The sequence below is a fragment of the Eublepharis macularius genome, chromosome 1 (genome assembly GCF_028583425.1).
Source record: "Eublepharis macularius isolate TG4126 chromosome 1, MPM_Emac_v1.0, whole genome shotgun sequence".
Taxonomy (NCBI): Eukaryota; Metazoa; Chordata; class Lepidosauria; order Squamata; family Eublepharidae; genus Eublepharis; species Eublepharis macularius.
The window spans coordinates 206,415,822-206,438,997 of NC_072790.1; the positions used below are offsets into that span (position 1 = coordinate 206,415,822).

Sequence of the window (23,176 nt, forward strand, 5' to 3'; positions counted from 1 at the left end):
GCATGGTTTCCAGTTCTGAAAAACAGCAGGCTAACAAAACACTCTACACCCGACAATAGTCCTGCAGAGAAGATTAGCACATCAAGTACCAATCCATATGCAAAAGAACCTCCTCAGGATACAGTGAAGCCTCCCGCCATTAGCATTCCACACCCTGGGAAACTCTTACAGGATGACTCAGCTCAACCCCACCCCTCCTGAGTAGATACAAATAACCTACATCTTTTCCACACTGTGACACTGAGAGATCTCTGTCTTTTGGTGCTACACCTCTGAAGATGCCAGCCACAGCTGCTGGCGAAACGTCAGGAACTACAATGCCAAGACCACGGCAATACAGCCCGGAAAACCCACAACAACCATCGTTCTCCGGCCGTGAAAGCCTTCGACAATACATCTGTCAGGTATACTTACCTCACACGGTTGTTTTGAGGGTAAAATGGCATACAGGAGAATGATACATTCTGCCTTAAGCTCCTTGGAGAAATTCAGATAGAAGAGGTTTATGCTAGAAGCTGAAAATAGATGGCAGGCAATGGAAAATCCCTTTATTGATTTTCTCCTCGTATTTGTGGCTATTATGAGCCTTTGAGATGAGATGAAGTAGAGATGGACCACGTTTGATCTGACCCTTTTTATGGAATGACAAAAAGTCAACAAAGAGTGCTGTGGTACCTTAATTATTAAATGTGGCATAAGCTTATGCATCTGAACCCACTGTCAGACGAGTAGACAAGGAAGATAGTTAAATATTTATGTAAATGGAAAAAGTGCAGGGATGAGATGCAGGAAAAGATCTTGTTTTGCAAAGTGATAAAAGAGTTGAGAGAAAAGCAAGTGCATTTAACTTTGAAATCTGAACATTTTTGTTGAACTGCCTACAACTTGATTTTAAGGGCTCGGTGATATCAGAAATGCCTCCCAAGAGTATTTATTAACGCTGAACCTATCTCCACCTTTACTTAATTCTGTTTAAAAGTAGAGAAAAGGTTTGAACCATACCACCAGCTATGATGAATCATTATAGATTTTTTCTCATTTCCCCTGAATAAAAAGATCAATATTCTGCATCTGTCTCATTGTTGCAAAAGAGAATATTATCAGACTCTTAGTTAACAGAAATAAAAAGTGCTCTTGTTAAACATAACCCCATCATAAGTTATATACAACAGCAAGCAAGCAAAAGGCAGAATCAAGCCGTTGCCTGAGGTTTCCATGAGGCAATAGCCCAAAATCAGTCCATCTGTTGTTCTCCCACTTTGGTAGAATGATGAATACAGAAATCAGACTCTGGTAATGTCCCATCCCCCCTTCCTTCCCAACACAGCAAAGCATCTGTGATAGCTACCCATCCTGGCTCTCCACATTCTCTGAGTTGGAAGAGGAGCCATGGAGTATGGCATCATCTCATAAGAGAGGGAGTATGACTGCTTTCTGAATTCGTCTGCAAAGATCTGTTAGGTGGACTTTTCATTTCTCAACATTAAGGATTACTAGTCTGTTCTGGCCTTGGGTCCTTGCAATGATTTAACAACCTGAAAAGAGATCAGAATGATTTTCGATTAGGTCAGTAATCAGCCATCATCATGTAATTACAACACACTAGACAACTCCGCTGGCAGATCAAATACTGTATCAATGCTTTTACCTCCCTCCCCCAAACACTTCCTGGTCTTGTGTAACTACTGTGCTCCTATTAGCCAAACCTCTTTGGAGGTTTTTAAGCAGAGGCTAGATGGCCATCTGACAGAAATGCCGATTCTGTGAAACTAGGCAGATCATGAGGGAGGGAGGGCAGGAAGGCTTACATCGGAGCTTAGTTCTAATGGCACCTTCTTACATGCCCAGGGTAATGCCAATCACCACTTTAGTTGTAGATTTTCCGGGCTGTATCGCCGTGGTCTTGGCATTGTAGTTCCTGAAGTTTCACCAGCAGCTGTGACTGGCATCTTCAGAGGTGTAGCACTGAAAGACAGTGCTACACCTCTGAAGATGCCAGTCACAGCTGCTGGTGAAACGTCAGGAACTACAATGCCAAGACCACAGCCCAGAAAATCTACAACTAACGTTCTCTGGCTGTGAAAGCCTTCGACAGCCAAAAACCATCTTGAGGTCAGGTAGCAATTTTCCCCAAGCCAGTTTGGCTAGGGATCCTGATGGTGTTTTGACCTCTTCTGGGCATGGAGCAGGGGCCACTGGGTGTGTGAGTAGCGGACAAGGTAGCTGTGAATTTCCTGCATTGTGCAGGGGGTTGGACTAGATGACCCTGGAGGTCCCTTCCAACCCTATGATTTTAAGTACCATCAAGTGTTGTTTCCTCTTCCTTCATTCATGGAAGGGCCGGGAATCTTAATAACCCACTTTTGTGTTAGATTGCAACTTTGTTAGGTAAGTATCATGACCTGGTGTAGCTCTAGTCACATTTCATTGCATGCTAACAGACCCAGATGGGGATGAAGTAGCCATGTTAGACATAATACAAGGGCATCTTGTGGCACCTAAAGGCTTATTGTGGCATCTTTTGTCCGCATGTATAGACATGTGGCATCTTTTGTCTGCATGTACAGACTTTGATGTACAAAGTCTGAAAAGTCATTTGGCAGATAAGCAACATAACCCTAGATGGGCTTATACTTGAGTAAGTCCTGATAGATTCAGATAGGGCATATTTCTTGGCATACATGGGAATAAAGCATAAAGTGCAGGGTCAAAAGATTATGAAAAGCAATAGCTAGAGTATTAATATTTCTGTATAAAATGCAAATATATGTATTGACGGGGGAGTAGATTAATTCCACAATGGGCATCTGCCAAGCTACGCATGTGGATCTCTTTTTCTGGATGCAGCAAATTGTCTATGTGGTACCTCATATATGACTGGCATATAAATAATGTGATCAAATACTAGTCTTTATACTGAAACCCTGTCAATTTTATTTTCTTCTGTTGCTTAGAATCTCCAGCCTCCTTGTAGAACCAGCTACAAGCAAAATATACCTTGAGGTTCCCCTCCTCTTTCTGATAAACCAAATAGTTGAGAATAGGACAAGTCTTGAGAAATCTTATGTTAAAACCCTTATCCTTTGTTCCAGACTCCCAATAGTTGAATATGAGTCACCCCACTTTAATCTTTTAAATAATTAACAGAACATTAACCATTTTACTTGCCTCAAGGAGCTTCTTTCTTACTTTAAGATATGTTGATTTTTAACATCAATCAGTTCAGGCAGTTTTATAGCCTATGTCTATCTAATTGCTCTGCAACATCATCTGAAACGTGCTTGTATCTGAGTAGGTCCCACTGAATTCAAATAGTGCTTACTCTCCGATAAGTAGAGTGAACACTGATAACTACATGAGCATAAGCTCTTGCTCTTCAGTAGTAAAATGAGGAATGGTTGATATGGAGGCACACAAGAAATCTGTTTCCCTAAGACTAAGTTACTTTACAGGATTGTGGTGAGGATAACTGTATGTATATTACCCTGAGGAAGAGCAGGATATAAGTGTAATAATAAAATAAAATGCCACTACTGAAATAATAAGCTGTAGAATTTATGGTTCATCTCTATGCTTCAATCCAAGCATCACAATTTGGAATTAATTTTTATTGACATATTGTGTTTTGAATGTCCAGTTTACATTTACACACACGTTGCTTCAATGGACAAGCCAACAACAATCAAACACTGTACAGAGCTATGTCATTTGTTTAATTTCCCAATCAAGAGAGTTTGTGGTTACAAGCCATCTGTTGTGTACCAAAAAGACATAACATTGCAATCCTAAACAGAGCTACTCCAGTTTAAGCCCATGGGCTTAGACTGGAGTAACTCTGCTTAGGATTGCTCTGTTAACTATATAGTAGCCTGTAGACCAGATACTTCATACTGCAAGATGAAGTGCTTCACTGAATATATATTAGACTGCTGGTCTACCAGCAGCCTTTCCCCCTTTCCACACCAGTTCTCTCTCCATGACAAGCATCTTCATAAATGCAACTTCAAAGCACATCTTGCCCACTTCTTGCCTTGTCTTGCAGAAAAGTCCAGATTTCTGTAATCTTTGCTTAGTGCAACAATGATACATTGATTTATTAAAAGAAAGACAATGCCCGTATGGTGGTACTTTACAAACACCATTTAAAATGAAGTTCTCCTTGATAGCTCAAAAAGCCTTGTAAACACTCAAATTCCCTATAAAATTCACATCTGTATAATGCTCAGGCTTCACGTATTAATAATGAAAAAAATCACATTTTTCTTGTCAAATCTTCAAGCTACTTCTGGGTATTCAGAAGAGTACAGTACTGAAATGCATTTTGTAAGAGAAGAATATGATCATCCTAAAAAAATACAGGGAGCTTTTCTATTGGGATATTGATTATCCCATGTTATCAATCCAGTATGGTGCCAGTTTTGTGCAGTGTATATTCTAAAGCTGCAAATACACATAAAGAAGGCATCAGATGAGAGAAGGGTATAGAAGTTCATTAAATTTTACTTTCAGCCCCACAAGCATTTTCCAGGTGGTTGGGTAATATATAGTCCACGAAACAAGTTCTGCCACATCCCAGCGTTTCACTAATCCAGGGCTGATTTGGGCTTTTACTGTGCCCAGACTGAGTCATACTTTGATCCTTTTCGCATTTCATTCTAACAGAATGCTGCTTAAGCGATTCAACTTTTTATTTACCTCCAGAACTTCAACAAAAGGGGAAGAAATTCATTGTACCACACACTGCGGGAAATTAAGGATGCAGTGTTGGATCACATATAAAACTCATTTTGAATATTAGAGGCAGAACTGGACGCCATCTCTTTACCTTGACAACCCAGTATTAACCAGGATAACCAGGGCATAGTTATTGTGCATAAGTCCATAACCAGTACTCACTGTGCTAAATTATGTTTTGATGAACTGTGCCAGAGATGAGTTCCCTTTCTGAGTCCTCCCCTTTTGATATTTTGCATGGGATTCAAGTAGACCCAGCACGAACCCCCTTAAAACTTTCTGGTTCTGTGTTTATTACAACCAGCCTTCCAAACCTCAGAGATTTCAAACATAATCACAGGACCCTGACATTGTTACAAAAGTCACTGACCCATTAAGATGTCTGGCTGAATTAATTTTTTGTATTAGAGAGGCTATATTTATAGGGATTTCTGCAAAAGACTGGCATGTCAATCTCCCATGTCTATTAACATTCTAGCAATCACCACCCACAAGAACAACAGAAGACAAACACCTCAGTTTGTGGTTTTATTTTTAAACCTGCACACTCCCTCCAAAATAACCTGGTGCCCCACAGCGCAATCCTGAACATATATAATCAGAAATAAAGCCCACTAAGCTCAACAAGCCTTATTCTGAGTAAATGTATTTAGGATTACATCCTCAATCATATGGTGTACAGAAAAGGGGGGGTGGAGAATGGCTTTCAAACGTGATCTCAACATGTATCAAAAAAGTTAGACTAAGCAAAAGAATGCACTTTTCAACACATACACACCCATACCAAACACATTTGTTTTTATAGTTAAAGAGAATCACAAAATCCCTTAACAACCAAAAATATTCATTATTAAAATCACACTTGAGGAGTGAGTATCTGACACTAGTTCAGTATTTAGCAGCAAGAGCAGATGTGCTTTTTTCAAAGAAGACAAGTCAGAAGACATGAATTCTCCTCATGATTTACAGTTTATGGAAGGTAGCCCTGTTGGTCTGCAGTAGAACAGCAGGATTTGTATCTGAAAAAGGCAGCTTTGACTCTCGAAAACTTATAGCCTGAAAATTTTGTTGGTTTCTAAGGTGCAATTGGATTCAAATCCTGTTCCTCATGAATTACCTGGTGTCTACATTCAGCTTGTCTGACCCTGGAAATGCTGCTCAGGATTTCGGTTTTGGATGTCAATGCCTAATTTTTCACTGAAGAATCACTAATTTTGAACAACACTTAAAAAAAAAAAAGTATGATCCAAGTCACCAGAATTGTGACACATGAATTTCTCAATGAAAGAAAAGGCCGCACAAGTCTTATATAGTCTGGAAGCAGAAGCTAAGAAATCAGCAACACCTGGAAAAAAAGAGAAAAAGATGCATATAGAAGTACACAAGAATGTAAATAGAAAGTGAAAGTATATTGGATCCTTGCTAATGCTATGTCTTTGTAAACTTGTATTTATTTACCCTATGACATTGTTTATGGAAATGTTCTTGACACTGTATGGAAATGCCTGCCCTTGTCCTTGCTACTGATTGTACTAATTTCACACTATGTAATCCGCCTTGAGTTTCAGTGAGAAAGGCAGACTATAAATGACATAAATAAATAAATAAAATAAATACAGTATATACAACAATATAACCAAATCCTGCAGAGATCCTACTATGATAGTAAGGACACTGTTCTGGTGGATGAACTACCATGCTTCTTAGACTTTTTCATCTCAAACATGAAGCCATAGGGTTTTAAGGTGAAAGAATCTTGGAGGGAAAAGACAAGACGTTAGGGTGACAGGTCTGAGGACAATCGGGATAGAGGACATGACAGCAAGTCCACAGCCAAGGCAAATCTGAGCAAGTGGAGAAGACTCAACTGTAAATTGCTGAGGCAGGCAAAGAAATCTTCTGAGGCCTAGCTGTCATCCTAACTGAATTTGAGGAAAGAGAGAATGGTTGATATTCTTAACTGAGACAACAGCAGTTATTTAGCTAGGCCAAGGCTGTACTCAGATAGGTGGGCTGTATTTAGGGTCGCCAGGTCCCTATACCCTCCTGCCAGGAGGGGGAGACCTGGCACTTACCTCGTACCAGCAGCAAGGTCAGAAGTGATGTCAGTGCGCCAGCCACAGGAGCACTCCTGCACTCTGTGTGGGGCCAACTGGGCCCGTTTGGGACCCAAATCAGCCCCAATCAAAGCGTAAGAATGCTCCTGCGGCCAGCACTACAACATCACTTCTGGGGGTGTGTGATGTCATCGCGCCCCTTGGGAGTGCATGCACGGTGCATGTTCCTGGGGTACCTGCTGGTGGCAGGCAAGGTCTGGAAGCTTGCCACCTCCTGCCAACCACTTGTGGGTCGGCGGACAAGATGGCAAACCCCTAGGAGTTTGCCCACCACCAGCAGGCACCTGGGAACCCTAGCTGTATTGTAGGGAGGGGGGGTCTCAGGTGATTCGCTAATGAGTTAGGGACCACAAGCTTCACAACTATGTTGCCTTACATACTACCCATTTACTTTAAATATGTGCCCCTATGTGCTACCAGTGCTTCATCTTGTCCAACGTCAGTCCTAGAATTGCTTATGTTGTTTCAGCATTTCTTCAATTCTATATTGGATTCTTGCTAATGTAAACTTGTATTTATTTATAAAATAAATAAACTTGCTAATGTAAACTTGTATTTATTTATCCTATGGCATCGTTTAAGGAAATGTCCATGATACTGACTGTACTAATCTCACCCTGTGCAATCAGTTTCAGTGAGAAAGGCGGACTATAAAGGACATGAATAAATAAAAATAAAAGGGATATTTGAATACAACAGTGTAAATGCCAACTCAAGCATTTGGGTGGCCTAGTATATTGGATTTATCTTCATTCTACCTCTTGTCTTCCAATTAAATCACTTTGGTTTTACCATTCTAGAAACTGCCTAATTTTTGCCTTCTGGTTAGAAGATACAAAGATGGTCCTGTAGCCAGAAGGTTTGTGGGTGGTGAGACCTGAAGGTGCAATAGAAAGGCTAGGGTGTCAGTGCAAAAAAAAACCTCCCTCATGTTTAAAATGCTTAAAATTAAGATGAATGCATTTGTCATTTAACTTAAATTTGACCACCACCACCCCTCACACAAAGCTAATGATAGGAATTTCACAGTACCCTTAAACAAGGAAGCAATTACCTAAATGCCAATGAATGACTGGGAGGCAACTAGTATCACTCAGGATGGTGACAGAAGCCACAGTGCCTGATCTAATTACTGTAACTGTAAATTAAAGAATTCATTGGTATTTACAAGGTCTATACTGTAGTTAGAAAAAAGGGTTAGAAAATGCAGTGCTGTACCAAGATCAACTGTGTTCCAGAAATACAAAGTCTGTGTCAGCCCAGTCCTGCTTTCTTATGGTTACAGTACCTATATGTTATAGACATTTATATGTTATAGACATACGGTCACATGTTTTAACCTCCTTATGAAGCTACTAGATTTGCTGGGTGTTATTCAACTGTACTTGGAGATGCTACTGGTATTCCATAAGACTCATCCCAGGCATCATAATCAATTTACAGCAAACAGTTATAGCACTATCTATTGGACAGGCAGAGAGGCACTAAAACTTGAGGGGTCTGATGCAGAAGAGAGATTTGATGGAAACCATGCAACTGTTCGCACAAACTTGTGCACAATGACAACCATAACTCGTTATCATGTATCCAGCAGCCAGACAAATAGCTTGCGTGCTGTGTCTGGCATTAACTGTAATGAAGTAGACAAAATACAAATTGTAATGCATACAAGAGTGGACATCAATGTATGTGATGTGTCATTACAGAGGAATGAGCAACTGAAAATATTCAACACATTTGCAAAGAGGTGTCAAAGGTGATCATGTGGTCCTTCACTGTGGCCACTGTCACTCCGTCCCGGCAGTTTCCACTGCAGAAAGAAATGGAATGGAAACACTGCCAGCTACTTTCAGTCTAAGCCTGTATGTGAATCTAGTTGATCTGTGTAAAAACTCTTACATGTGAAATCCTATCAGGAAAACCCAAGAACAAAAAAAATGCCTGCACCTCTAACACTGACTGAAGTGAGGACAAAATTTATCTTAGAGAGAAGGAACAAATTTGGGACTTACCTAGATACTATTAGCCAGCACTGCTAGCACATTTTCACACTTTACGGGCAAAATATCACTGCAGTATTGTATGGTTACAAGGAAGAGCCTTCTGCAAAAAGAACAGTAGCTTTTCCCCTCCCTGTCTCTGAATGCACTATCAGGTAATTTTATGAGCAACATTGACCAGATCCTAAACAGTGGGCTTGGAAAACTAAAAACAGAACGTTAACTCCTATTATATTTGGTGTTGTCCTTGCTCTCAATAATATATTTAACATTATTAGATATAAGTGTAAGATGCCAGTGCAGCTTCCAGATAATATGTTCATGTCATAAATATGGCTTGAGGCTGTAACAGCAATTGCCACTGTAAGGGAAGCAAGAACATGGAAGACAATCCGCATCATACGTTTCATTCCCATGGATAGCCTGTCATGCAGATAAAAAAAATCCACACAATAAGGCCACTCAGGCCTAGGGGAGATGTTCCCCCAAACCTAAACACTTGGTTAGGTTAGGTTAGGTTAGGTTAGGTTAGGTTAACCCCACCACGACCACCATGGAACAGCAATGTCTGCACATCCTGTAGCAAACCAAAATGGTGCCTAACATGAGAAGGAGAGGTAGGGGGAACCAGGGAAGCCAGTGGGCGTAGGGAGAGCAGCACGATAAACAAGGGGACTGGGAAGAAAAACAAAGGATCAGGAGTTGGGTGATAAGGGAAGAAAGACTACAGGGGATTAAAGACAACAGAGAGAGATAGGAAAGAGGGCAGGCAAACAGAGCTGGAAGAAAAGGAGAGAGAAGGGAGAGGCCATGAGATTTCTCTGATCTGCAAGACTTCAAAGTTCCCCAATGTGTAATATCTTAATCTTGTTTTTTTAATTACATGAACTAAGCTTCACAGATTTCTTAGAAGTACTTGAAATATATTTTGACATAAATTTTCACCCAATATAAAAATTAGATTTCTGCAGATTTTGGATATTATCCATAATTTCACCTCTGACTTGCATGCTTGTTTACCTCTGCATTTTCTTCTTCCAGGTATAAGTTTTTGGCGTCTGGACAATTAATATTGCAGTTTGTAAAGTGAATCCATGTAGTGAAGTGTAGCTCCCAGAGCCCAGCCAGTTTCAAAGTTGTTGATTTTTCGAACAAGCTGCAATGTAAAGTAGACAAGAATGTTGAAAATGCAGAAGTTCCTCATGGATATTTTGCACATATATGTCCATCACTTGATCTCTCCATATTTCATGGCTGGTTGTGTTAAATGGCACCATTATAAAAGCATTCTGTCTGAAGTGATATGGGAATTCTATCTTAATGTGCTGGATCCATGATGGCCCTTTTACACATGCAAGTTGTTACTTGATTTTGCAGTCATCTAATGATGATCAAGTATGTAAGAACCAGCCCTCTGTGCAATATAACCCGTTTTTTAAAAAATATTTGCTGTAAAATATGAAAAATATAGAGTTCTCTGACTCTCAGCTTTCATAATGGGAAATAAAAGCATTTAGTCCTTGCAAAATTTTACATTGCATGAGCATAATCCAATGAGGGCTTATAAACCAAAAGAGTCCATGATGAGAGTCAGAAGAAATTTGACAGCTTTCAGGATTATTTTGCCAATGTAATTTTGATTTATAATCTCAGAGATGCATGTAAGTACTAAATTGAGCTAGGGATTAGTCCCTTCTACCTGTCCCTGCTCTGAATTCCTTATCTACCTCTTCCACTGTCCATAAGCACAGGCTCCCCCATTTATGTCCTTGTCACAAGATTTCAAAGGGACTCAAAAAGTGTCAAACTATTTACACACGGAATGTATACTGCTTTGTAGAATCTACAGAATTTAAATGAATTTGGTTGAACTTCCTTGGTGTAGAACTTTGACATTGGTTTTCACACTGAGTATGTCAATTAAGAGCAATTACCTTAAGAATGTGGTTCTTTGGAAAGCCCAGTTCTTGCAATAGCAAACTGACATAAGTGAGATCCATGCAGAGGAATGGATGATCTCCTTGGTGAGCCTCCATGTTGTCACATGCTACAGGAGAACATCAAAGGAAAAGAAATAAACTGTACTTAATAAGACTAGTGTCTTGGGACATTTTACTTTCTCCTTGGCAGAGAGTCTCTCTACACAAGATATCTGACACGTAAAGCGTACGTGTTGGGAGACACCTTAGCCAGGAAGGGTAGTTTAGAAAGACAGAGCTGGCGGCAGGGTAAAGGCTTTGCTATACACTGGAGCTGTGCGAAGGGCCTGTGAAATGCCAGAAGGGAAACTTCAGCTCATTATAACTTCTCCAGGTCTAAGCCCAGCTCTGGAAGGTGTCATGCCCATGCCTCATCCATGCCATGCTTGATGCTGACCTGTTGTTCTGAACCAATGTTTCATACTATAACTTGATGTCACATTGCTTGATGCGGACCTGTTGTTCTGAACCAATGTTTCATGCTATAACTTGATGTCTTATTGCCAATGCCATAATTGGTTTGCTTTCACAGGCTTTTTGAAGTTGCAGGTGTCTTATCTAATGGACTGTAGAAGCTCTCAGTGTTTTTGACCTTATACACAGCGCACTCCCATGTACTGCTATGTTTCAACTTTGATCCCCTGCTTTCTCGGTGTCTAGACTTGATAGTGTAAATATGTGAGACGTTGTCAGGGCGGGTTCGCACCAAAAGTTCTGTTTTGCTGATGGGAGGGGGAAGGAGTAAATGTGTGAGTTAAGAGAAAGGGTTTTCCCACGTGTTGCCATTCCTATCCACCTGTTTCTCACCACTTAGTTGCTAACCTTGCTTCTGAGTAATCCTATGGACATATCTGTGGAAATGATCTGATTCCTGAATAAAACCATTTAACCAAGAGCCTGGATTCTTGCTTCAATGGTACAGGGATCTATCTGCCCATAGCCTGTCATCCATAGCCTGACAGAAGGCAGCTCCAGCCCAATTCCATTCCATTCCTTGCCGCCCTCTGGTTGCTTGCGTTTCCAGGAGTTTTAGACTGAAGAGGTGAAATTGACAGAGCCTTCTGGAAGGCAAAAATGAAATTAACAAACCCTCTGGGGATGATCTCTGTCTTTTAAACTATGCTTCCTGACTAACACTGCATCTTCCTACACTTGATAAACATGCACTGAGGTGTCTCATGTAAAGAGACTCAGAGAGAAGGCCTTCCCCTGGACTACAACTTTGCCATCAACTTCCTAGCCCATCTGAGAAAAGCGAGCAGGTAGAAAGAATTACCTACCATTCTTTGCAGCAGTTTCAAAGTCTTTGACAGTCAGAGTTCCCCCTTCTTCATTATCTATAGAGAAAAAGGTTCTTCTGATTAGGAAGTAGAGAAAGGTGACAGTGTAACAATCTGCAGTTATATTGCATATTTATTCAAGTAGTACTTAAAAAGGTTTCAGAATTCTTGTCACTGAGGTGATTAATTCTGGGGCTGGGATGTACTACTACAGACTGCAGGTGAAGGAATCACATTGTAAAGTGTTTTTCCATAGAAAATATTCCCTGCATACAGAAATCTAGCTTATCAGGAAGAATGCTTATCTAGACCTCTTCTTCCTAATTATTGTCCTCCAACAAGTGTGTGTGTGGGGGGGTCTTTTTATTTAAGTGTATTCTATCATGTGAGCCTCCACCAAGAGTCTGAAATGGTATAGGCCAAACACAGGTCTCACTTTAGAGAGTGAGTGTGTGATGTAGTGGGTCAGGTGTTGGACTACTGTATCTGGAAGCCTGGGTTCAAATCCCCACTTTGCCACCTGGGTGGGTGGGTAACCTTGGACCTATCACTCTCACTCAGCCTAAGTTACCTCACAGAGTTGTTGTAAGGGTAAAATGAAGAAAGAACGAACCACATATATCGCTGAGTTCCCTGGAAGAAGGGCAACATAAAAATTTATAGACCAGTTCAGTGAGAACCAACCACTTGTAAGGGGCAGAACTTGCTTAATGAAGTTATCTGCAGCAGATCTTGGGGTATTTTTCCGGAAGTATACCTCACTGTTGCAGTGATGGCCCTTTTATGGTATGGCAAATTCTTGCTGAAGTTAAACAGTGATACAGGAGCTTGGTAAAATACATAGCAATCCTGCAGAAAACCATAAAGCATGCCCATGTGACAGACTGGTTCTCTCATGGCTAGGCACTGGAGCATGCCATCAAGAGATCACTAGAAGAGACATGTACTCTGCACCACACCTGCCACAAGGAACAAGCTCTGTTGCATGCACTACTCACATTAGTTCGGTGTCACTCTCCTCTACTCATGTGGACCAGTAGAGGGGTGGGGGAAGAGGGAAGAATAGCAAGGATCAAACTGTCCAACACCTTTCAACTGTGGGGCTGTGAAGTACTGAAAAAGACAGCTATCTGGAAACGTTCTCCCAAGGATGACAAAAGACAAAGTTTGGCCTCTGGAAGAGGTGCTATAAACAACAAAATGTAGTATTGTGTTCAGTTTGACAGCAGGGAGAGACACTGTGTCTTGAAGAACCCTACTGGGTTAGAGGATTCTGTATGCTCTTTCATTACAGTGTGAGATAATAAGAATGGTGATGAACTGCAAGGAGCACAAAATAAAAGCATGAAGTCTGACAAGAGATTCCAAGAATACACCAAAATAGCTGTTTTTCAGGAAGCCAGTGGGAGATTCAGGAAGCTTAGGAAATAAGTTTACAGAATTGACTTGTAAAGACTGAAGATCTGCAAGATTGCCCTGTACTGGAGGCAGGATTCTCTGTACAAGAAACACTGTTAAGCAAGTTAGCTAGTGTCATCCTGATAACAGTATACTACTAGCAGAAGACCAGGAGCAAGCAAAAAGCAGAGCTCCAGAGACATCTGGAAACAGATAAATAGTGTTGTATCAAGGAAGTAAAATCACTATTTTCAGACAGCTATTTTGGCTCTAAACTTTAAATCATCTCCTAAAACCTACTAAATTCTAGGATGTTTTTCTAGCTATGATTATTGAAACTAAAGTCTAGTTTAGTATTTCTGCATGTTGAAACTGATAGGAGGACCCTTCTTTCAACCACCCTTATTTACCAATAAAATCGAAAGCAAGTTTACCTATTAAACGAATATCTGTAGCCAAGTCATAATAATAGGAAAATGCATAAAACTCTAAATCCTTTACTTCAGGTGTCCTGTGAACCTTCTGGTTGAGTATTTTTGCTACTTCATCAAAACATGATTCATAGAGAGGCTTTCCTAAAATAAATTCAGAATACTGTTATTAATAATTCAATGTTAATGATTATATTCAAGTACATAAGAAGCATTTGATGTGTGCAATTAGCAAGTAATTTTAGACTACAATTCAAGACAGACAATGGAAGTGTGGCCAATAATATTGAACAGAGTGGCATGAAATTCTGATCTATATACGCTGCCCTTTCTAGAGTGCTGAGTACCAGGCACCTTCAGTCAACGAAAACGCTGGGAGCTCAGCAATTTCAAGAAGTGGGCCATTTATTTAAGCCTTATAAATCTAGCTTAGAGCAATCCATGCATGTAGAAAATTATTCAAACAATTTGAAAACTGCATTTGGGGTATAGGAATAATTAGGTGATTACTGCAGATGACATATAAAGATCGATACAATAAGATACACTACAGCAAACTTAATTTAGCAGTGACAAAAGCCAGCAGTTTCTAATCCACACACCACCCCCTCCCCAGTCATGTCAAGCAATATAAACATGTGTTTGGTTCAACACCAAGATTCAAACTATGCAATAGTCACAGTAATTTTTAATTGCAACATTTATGCAATATTTCTAGCATAAGGGCCTAGGGGGTGGTATTATTATTATTATTGATTGCACTTGTATTCTGCTCTCCCTGTAAAACAGGCTCAGAGCGGATCACATCAAAATATAAAACAGGGTAACAAAGTAATTAAAAACAATTTCAATTAATAAATATGGTCTGAAGGTGCAGGATACAGAAACTTTCCTCAAATCTGGCAAGTCTGATCAGTGTCTGAATGTAAGACTGCCTGAAAACCATTCACGCACTGCATTGAGTTCCAAGGATGAAAGACAGTCTATAAGGTGTAGTAATGACGAAAGAGGGTTTTTACAGTCTTCATAAGAAATTAATGGGGACGTACAACTCTTCATCAAAAACAATCATACCATATTGTTTTAACTAGCCCTGAGCCCACTTGCAGGGAGGGCAGGTAAAAATCTATTAAACTAATATTTGAAATTAACAGAATTTAACATCTATCTCTTAAGCAGCAGAACAATTTATCCCACCCTGTGGGCATAATCCAATTTTCAGGGCCAAGCTAGAAGAGCTGCTGAGAGATCCGTGGATTTATTTCTGCTGAAGTGTTGTAAGTATCAGCTGTGAGGATTCACAGTAGAAGAGTGGGGAGAGGTTCCAACCCCTAATTCAAACAGTCCTTTGAAGTGCTATTTGCCCTCTGGGGTGGGGGGAGAACATATAGGCTATATTTATTTATTTATAAAAATTTTATTTTGCCTTATCTCTTCACAGTCAAGGTGGCAAACAATGCGACAACCACGTTGTAAAGACACAAACAGTCCAATTAAAATAATTAAAACACAGGTTAAAGTAAAATTTAAAAGTGCTCAAGATTTCACACACAGGAATAAAAGGAGAAAAGTCAAACTGGCTGAAAAATGTACCCTCCACCAAAGGATCTCTGGAAACAAGCAAGAGCTATAGCAGACGACTGAAGCCCCATTCCCAGTGTCTGTCATTTTCATCACATTTTCAACCATCTACTTATAGCTATAGGGTCTAAAATTTGCTCTCCCAGAGCTGGACACCCCCCTTTATGTAGACTGTTGCATACACATAGTCCTAACCACAGAGAAGAGAAATTTGCAGGAATTGTTTCAATGCTGAAATTCCTCTCATTGTCATTTAAAAATATAATCATACCCCATTTACAGAACCTCTACAAGTTAGTGGAAGTACCAAAGGAAAATGCACAATACCAAATTAAGAGGCAACCAGGTTACTATACCTGCCTTCTGCCCTTTAATTTTGTACAGTATCTTGGCATGCTCCCATTCACCCTGAAAATCAGGAGATGAACAGGGACTTGTCAATTCTTCATCTTCCTTTACTGTAACAGGAATAAAGGAATTGAGACAAAAGGAAAGAAATCACATAGAAATCCTGCATCCTTCTGCTACTGTCTTCTTGTCTAAATAGGCCAAGCATCTTCTCACACTTGCATCCTAGTGCCAACATTATTTCTATTATACTTAAACCCTGTCCACATAAACTGAACATAGTCCATCCTTTATTCCAGGAATATAGACACAATGATCCAAATATGCACCTAGAGAGGTAAGGATTTCTGGAAAAACTGAAAACATTGGGGGGATCCCCCTTTTCAGAAAAAAATGGAAATCTGTGGGAGAAACAGGGATATATGGAATTCTTATGTTCTTATACTATTTGGTCGATTATTGGAAAAGCATAAATGTCTGTTTTCTATAAGAAAAATTATAAATATACCTAATATTTGCAAACTGTGCACACCATGCTACCATGACATATGTATCTTAATTTTTGCTATCTGAAAGGTAGGGGGAAAGTTAAAGGTAGAAAATAATTTCTGTAAACAAAAAGTATTATTTGGACAGAAAAACTCTCATATTTAAATAGTAAGTTAAACTTTATAATATTGAAAATAATAAATTATCATTAAACACATTAAAGCGTATTAATTCTTGCCAAAATTATTTGTGTTTAAACAAAAACAGTTCTTGAAAATGTTGCATGTCTACGGTATAGGAATTAGCAGTATCTAATGCTGTAGATTGTTTTACACACAAAAAATCATATTACACATTTTGAGCAAAACTTTGTCTTTCATTTCTCTCATTCCCAAAGAGAAAATATTTGCTAAGAGTTTTTCTGTCCATTTCCCCAAATTCCCTAATTTTTTCATTGGAAAATTTCTATACATGTCTATACACTTTTTCATTGCATATATTTTGAGTGAGCAAAATCTTGCCTTAAGAAACATTTAGGTAAAGGTAGTCCCCTGTGCAAGCACTGAGTCATTACTGACCCATGGGGGGAGGGGACATTGATCACGATGTTTTCTTGGCAGACTTTTTATGGGGTGGTTTACCATTGTCTTCCACAGTCATCTACACTTTCCCCCCAGGAACCTGGGTACTCATTTTACTGACCTTGGAAGAATGGAAGACTGAGAGCCAAGCTACAAGTGACGCCTTACACAGGTTGGACACTTGTCAGTTTACCTCAAGTTTTGATGGGAAATGTAGGCATCCTGGTTTTACAGCTTGGCTCTCCATTACAGCTGCAACACCAGGACGCCTACATTTCGCATCAAAACTTGAGGGAAGCTGACAAGTGTCCAACCTGTGTCAGGTGTCACTTGTAGCTTGGCTCTGAGTCAACCTTGAGCTGGCGACCTGAACCCAGCTTCTGCCAGGATCGAAATCAGGTCGTGTAAGCAGAGCTTGGGCTGCAGTACTGCAGCTTACCACTCTGCGACACAGGGCTCTTCTCCAAGAAACATTTAACTCAGGGGTGGGCAATTGTTTTGGCTCGGGGGCCACTTTGTGGGAGCGGAGGTTAGCGGAGGGCCGCACCTTTTAAAATGATTGCATTCATTAGTTAACTTTGCATTTCAGAAAAGGTATAAAGTGTATCATAAAAATCAATAAATATAAATTAAATAAAATAGTGGTAGTTTTATTCAATTTATTTATTGTGCTAATTTTATGTCATCTATAGCTGCAAGCACATTTAATTTTAGAAGGAAATCTCGGTTCAAGGCGGATTTTTCTGACTGTCTTGGCGGGCCACAAAAAACTCTGTAGCGGGCCGCATGTGGCCCGTGGGCCACAATTTGCCCACCCCTGATTTAACTCATTCTTAAAAAGAAATTTTTCCAAGCAGTTTTTTTTAGCAGTCCCCCAAATTGTCCAAAGTTCTCAGAGGGAAATTTTTTTCCCCCTCCTTAATTTTTCTGGTTTCTACTAGGTCTTCAAATCTCTATACATACCATTTTATGAATTTTCATCTACCAAGTAGGCACAGGGAAAAGCAGAAAGAAAATTGGAGAATTTTATTCCTTATCTTCAAAAATGGATTGCCATTCGACTAGCCACTCTATATAACAAAGAGGCCCCTTTTAACATACCACTTATTGTGGTAATTTGATTCATTCAGATTTCAACACTGTCCTTATCTCCAAGTTCTTCTAACTGTGTGTCAAAAATAGCAACTATATTCCCATCTACAGAGAAGTTTTAAACATTGATAGTTTTCCTACCACGAAAAACAAAATCGGCACATTTTCTTCATCAGAGTAGAGAGACAAAAGGAATATGAAATACCTGACTATCTGCACTGCTTCTGTCAGAAAGTCGTAAGAGAAGAGGTGCTTTATGGGAAGTGCATGTGAGCCCCAAAATATGATTCAAGAGAAGATGTCTAAAATTTGCCTTCATTTCTTTTGCGTTTTTTAAGAGTCCCTTACTGTTCTTGTCCTATGTATCTTAGCAACTGCCTTCCCTCCAAGTCCGATCACCATCTTTAATGCTCTCTTCTTTATACCAGCCACATGTCAAACCAGTGCATTACAGGTACTGAGCAGCTGCTGTCACTGGCTGCCTCATATCTGTGAAGTTTGTTTTCTTGAAGACGCAGGAAAGACAAGGCCCAAGAGTTTTTTGGAAGCAACGTAGGGCTTTCTTGGTTAAGCAAACTTTTTATGCCTGAGGTTGAAGTTCTTCATGTCCATGTATTTACATTCTTGTTTCAACCAGCAGAGGTGGCCTTCCTCCAGACTCCCTCATTTACTCAAGTGAAATCTGGGCATGGAATAGGGTCTTCTCAGTGGTAGCACTACATGCCAAACACCCTACTGAAAGAGATCTTTGTTGGTTCTTTTGTGTTTTGTCACCAAGTGGAGTGTTTGTTTAGTAAGGTTTTTTCTAGCTGTTTGAGTTTCGTTTATTTTGACAATGCTGCTGCTTAAATTCTGTGGTGTAATCTGGTTTAAAAACTTTGTCTTTTGACACAGCTAAACCTTATGGTTGTTGATCAATTTTAACTGAGGCTTACTCGGTAGTTGGTTTTAGTAAAGAATTTTATAAATAGGAACATTACAACAGTGTGAAAAAGCTTACAAAATCATACTTGGAATGTATTCACTACTCCATGACAAACTCCAATGCATCATCAAGGATCAGAAAAATGTCCCGTAACAACAACAACAACAAATCTGTGGCCAAAGTCAGTTTCAAAGACATTTTCACAGTGTTTCACAAACTTTCACATGAGAATTGGATGGAATTATTTTTTTAGATCTGTCCAATCATTCCTTCAGGCTTATTTAATACACCAGTTATGAGGAATTTTACAGGTTATATGAGTGAAAGGGTGATGTCTCACCAGAGCATTAAGCAATACATCCCTGGATCCTGATTTCTGGAAAACTTCATGGGGTATTTTTCACCCCTAATATGTTTACGTTGTTGGATATTTTACACTCTAGGTGCTTTTTATTTACAGAAAGAACATGGTCAGTGGTTAACAGCTGTTCAATGGAAACATTATTTACCAACATGCAGATGATAATTTTTTTTTAATGGATTCTTTCAAAAACAAAAAGTGCTGCCAGAGAGGACTTTTACCTCAGGTGGTTAGCAAATCATTGTATTTCATAAATGGCATAAATATTTCAACATATATTATATTTAGTTTTACCTTGATCTCTTGGGCTAAGTTTATTAGAAACCAGCAAAAACTGTATCAGAAAAAGCTAAAATCCCCAAGGTTTAAAAATACTTACAGGCTTGTCCCTGGACCCCTCCTAACACTGCCAGCCTTGCCGACATTAATCCAAGGCCCAAGTAACTGGAAAAGTAGGGAAAAGGAAAGCTAAAAAAACCTCTTTTTACTGATATAGAATACCTTTTTATTGCATTAGGCAGATCACATTTTTATCTGCATTAGGTAGATGACACTTAAAAGGTTTTTTTTTTTATTTTACACCCATTCACCTCCCTTTGGATCTTGCAATAATCAAACTTGGAAGCTAGGTCTGCCCATGAGAGCTAGAGACTTTATATTAATGAACAATGAAGATCTTGGGAGCATGTTAGGTGCCTCTATAACCAAAATCTACAATTTGTATTATGACTTCAGTCAAGCAAAAAACTAGTGTCCCTGGCTCTTAAAAAAACAAACAAACAGTTTAATGCTGGAAAAGTGACAAATTAAAGTTTTTACATCCTTCATAATCTCCTCTTCACAGTTCAGGAGATACCAGACCATACCTAACTGACTTGCCTTCACGCCATGTGATTTAAGTAAGAAGTAAAGATGGGGCATCAAATGATAACCCTGTTGTGAAATATGCTCTGGATTTTTTCCTCACCACTGAATTTTCACCTTCTTATATGTTTGCAAAGTACAGGCTGCATGAAACTGGCACTAGACACGATGGCACTGAGCCAATCAGTAGCTAAATATAGAGCATCAGTGCATGCATAGTGCTCACTGGCTCTGAAGATGTCCTAGTCTTGGGAAGAAGGAAAAGCTGTTAAAGAGATGTATTGCATTTAGTACCTTCTGCATCACTTTCAAAACATTTTGGTTATAATGATCATAGCATGCCCTTGAAAGAGCAAGAAGCATTAGAAAAACAGAAGACACAGAAAATGCGTTCTACACACAGATGCGTACAGGAACTTCCTGGGAATTTCAGTTCTATTCCTGACATTTGTAACTCTCTGGGCTTACACAGAGCAGTCTGAAAGGGCAGCCCAGTTCAGCAGTATTTCATTTATTGTATCTACATCGCTTTAGAATGAAAACTCTGATCCAGGAATGGGGATCCCCGGCCCTAGCTGGCAGTATGTGTTATCCAACTAAACCAAGCTATGAAAAATAGTTAGCACCAATTTTCTCCACACCCTATCTGGATTATACAGGTACAGAATATTCCAAGATTTTGCTATCATCTTTAAAAGTGTAACAATTCTCTAACTGAGATAAATTCCTTAGCACAACTGACCTGTGAGAATACAGTTGGTACATCTGGTTAAACATCTGAAACGAAATGATGTCGCTAGCAGATGACACCCCCACAGTTGTCTGAAAAAGAAAACAGAATGCTGCATGGAGGAAAAAAGCACTCTCCCAAACCCTAAAATGAAAGTTGTTAAAGGGTGTTGGCAGCGTTCAAGCACAGTGCTCTGAATTTTAGACATGTCCTTAAGCAGCTTGGCATCCTAGCTGTTGTGTAACTCTCAGCAGAAAATACAGATAAAAAATGCCATCAGTTTAAAAAGAAAAAGAATATTTTGTTATTATATAGATTAAATCCTTCATCCTCCGAGAAGTCAACTTGTTTTCATCAGCATGTGCTAAGCCAGTGATGCTCACTCAGTGTTTTCTAGATAACTCTGGTCAGACCTGATTCAGATATAGGCATGCACCTAAGAAGCCTTGAGTGTCTAGTTAGCTTTCCTACATCATACCATTTAACTTCTGGCTAGAGGTATACGACAGATAATGTTGTAGGTTCGTTACTGGGTATAGTACATAAGTAATACAATAATGGAATCCCTGTTTCCCTTCTAAGCCTTTATTATTACAACATGTTTACTTAGTATTCTCAGTAACAATCCAATTAACAAATATCATGAAATCCATTATAAAAACAACAGAAATCCTTAGGAAGAGCAATTACACAAGTCCAAAAAAATCTTACCCAAGGCTAAGGAGGTCACAGGCAAGGAGTCCCTTCTAAGAAGAAGCTCTATGTCAGTTTAGTTTGTCTTATTTACAGGGTTTCAGAACTTTTTCTTAACAATAGCTGACTATCCTGCTTCAAAGACGCAGATTCTTAGCTAACTTATTATCCTATGACTTCATACACCAAACAAGGTTATCCATATCTGAGACATCTTCTTAAAACATATAAAAACAGTTTTTTAAAGATAAGAATTAGCAAGAAAGAGCTAAGTTTATGTAAAATTAGTGATTGCAAGTTTCTCATACATCTGAATATCTTTTTGCCCTCCACTAATATATCTATCCTTGAATAATATTGCCAGTTTCTATGAAGTTAGACATCCCTGATACTCCCTGCATCCAGGGCTTGGTACATTGTATATACTGATATGAGTTAGCTGGCTCTTCTAATCTACACATGACAATACAACTGTGTAACTATATTGTTTATTCCCCTCTCCAAGGTTGTTCTAGGCCTCTAGACTCCCTTTGTGGCCTGTCTAGTTATGGGGCTGGGCTAGCCCTGTTTCTGCATGCAAAGGCATCTTAAATGACTTTCTTGGTCATATCCAGCAACTGTTCTCCTATAGTTCTAGCTCAGAAGCCATTTATGGCTCTTCTGAACATTGCTTCATGATGTGGTCTCAACCCACTCCATGTTCCAGTAAGTTGGTCAAGGACATTGTCCAGTGGGGCTTGCAGATGGCAGGTAGTTTGTACCTTGAAACAGCTGCCACCAAAGGGACCAAAAGAGAGGTAAGCTGTGAGCCTTCCTGATCTGTGCGGGATGGAAGTAAAGGGACAATCCTCTCTAACAACCCTACACCCTTTTCCATAGCCTCTGTACCCTCATCCCAGTAACCAGGTGCCTACCAGGAAGAGAGCAAACTGGTTGCAGAGAAGATCGAGTAAAATTACCAGCTCAACAGCAGTCTCGTGGGAAAATAACAAGCTGGCAATTCTTTGACTCCCCTTTCACATAGCCAAGCTTGCTCTCTTTCAGGTGCCTTGGCAATCTCACTTTCTCACCTGACTGTGGTGCCACATGCTGAAGAGAGAGCAAGAAGGCAGAGAGGGAAGCCCGTCCCCTCATCCCAGATACACAAGGGCTGAATAAATTTCTGCAGTGGGGCCAGGGGGGACTCCCATACATGCATAGAGAAACTCTGGTAATTTAAAAGGTTAATATTATTTATTATTTAATTAATATTAATAATTATATTGTATATTATTGTGTGTATGTTTGATGGGGTGTCACATAGGGCAAATAATAACAACAACAACATTTGATTTATATACTCCCCCTTCAGGACAACTTAACACTCACTCAGAGCGGTTTACAAAGTATGTTACTATTATCCCCACAACAAACATCCTGGGAGGTGGGTGGGGCTGAGAGAACTCCGAGAAGCTGTGACTGACCCAAGGTCACCCAGTAGGCTTCAAGTGGAAGAGTGGGAATCAAACCCTGTTCTCTAATCTGGAGAACACGGTTTGAGTCCCATAACTCTTAACCACTATACCAAAGTGGC

General features: G+C 39.7%; 1 protein-coding gene across 4 annotated transcripts in view; it reads right to left on the reverse strand.

Moving 5' to 3' along the window:
• Nucleotides 1-551: 551 nt before the first annotated feature.
• ENTPD6 (ectonucleoside triphosphate diphosphohydrolase 6) overlaps nt 552-23,176 on the reverse strand; it is a 43,568-nt gene continuing 20,943 nt past the window's right edge. For 2 of the 4 annotated variants that reach the window (XM_054985488.1, XM_054985472.1), the window contains exons 8-15: nt 20,923-21,002; nt 19,696-19,760; nt 15,877-15,978; nt 13,943-14,083; nt 12,111-12,167; nt 10,786-10,898; nt 9,872-10,007; nt 3,591-6,079 (exon numbers count right to left, since the gene is read on the reverse strand). In XM_054985488.1, coding sequence (XP_054841463.1) covers nt 9,918-10,007; nt 10,786-10,898; nt 12,111-12,167; nt 13,943-14,083; nt 15,877-15,978; nt 19,696-19,760; nt 20,923-21,002 — 648 coding nt within the window. In that variant the 3' untranslated portion in view covers nt 3,591-6,079; nt 9,872-9,917. Of the gene's footprint in view, nt 1,536-3,590; nt 6,080-9,859; nt 10,008-10,785; nt 10,899-12,110; nt 12,168-13,942; nt 14,084-15,876; nt 15,979-19,695; nt 19,761-20,922; nt 21,003-23,176 lie in introns of those variants that run through there. The other 2 variants (XR_008597435.1, XR_008597434.1) reach the window with 2 other exon arrangements.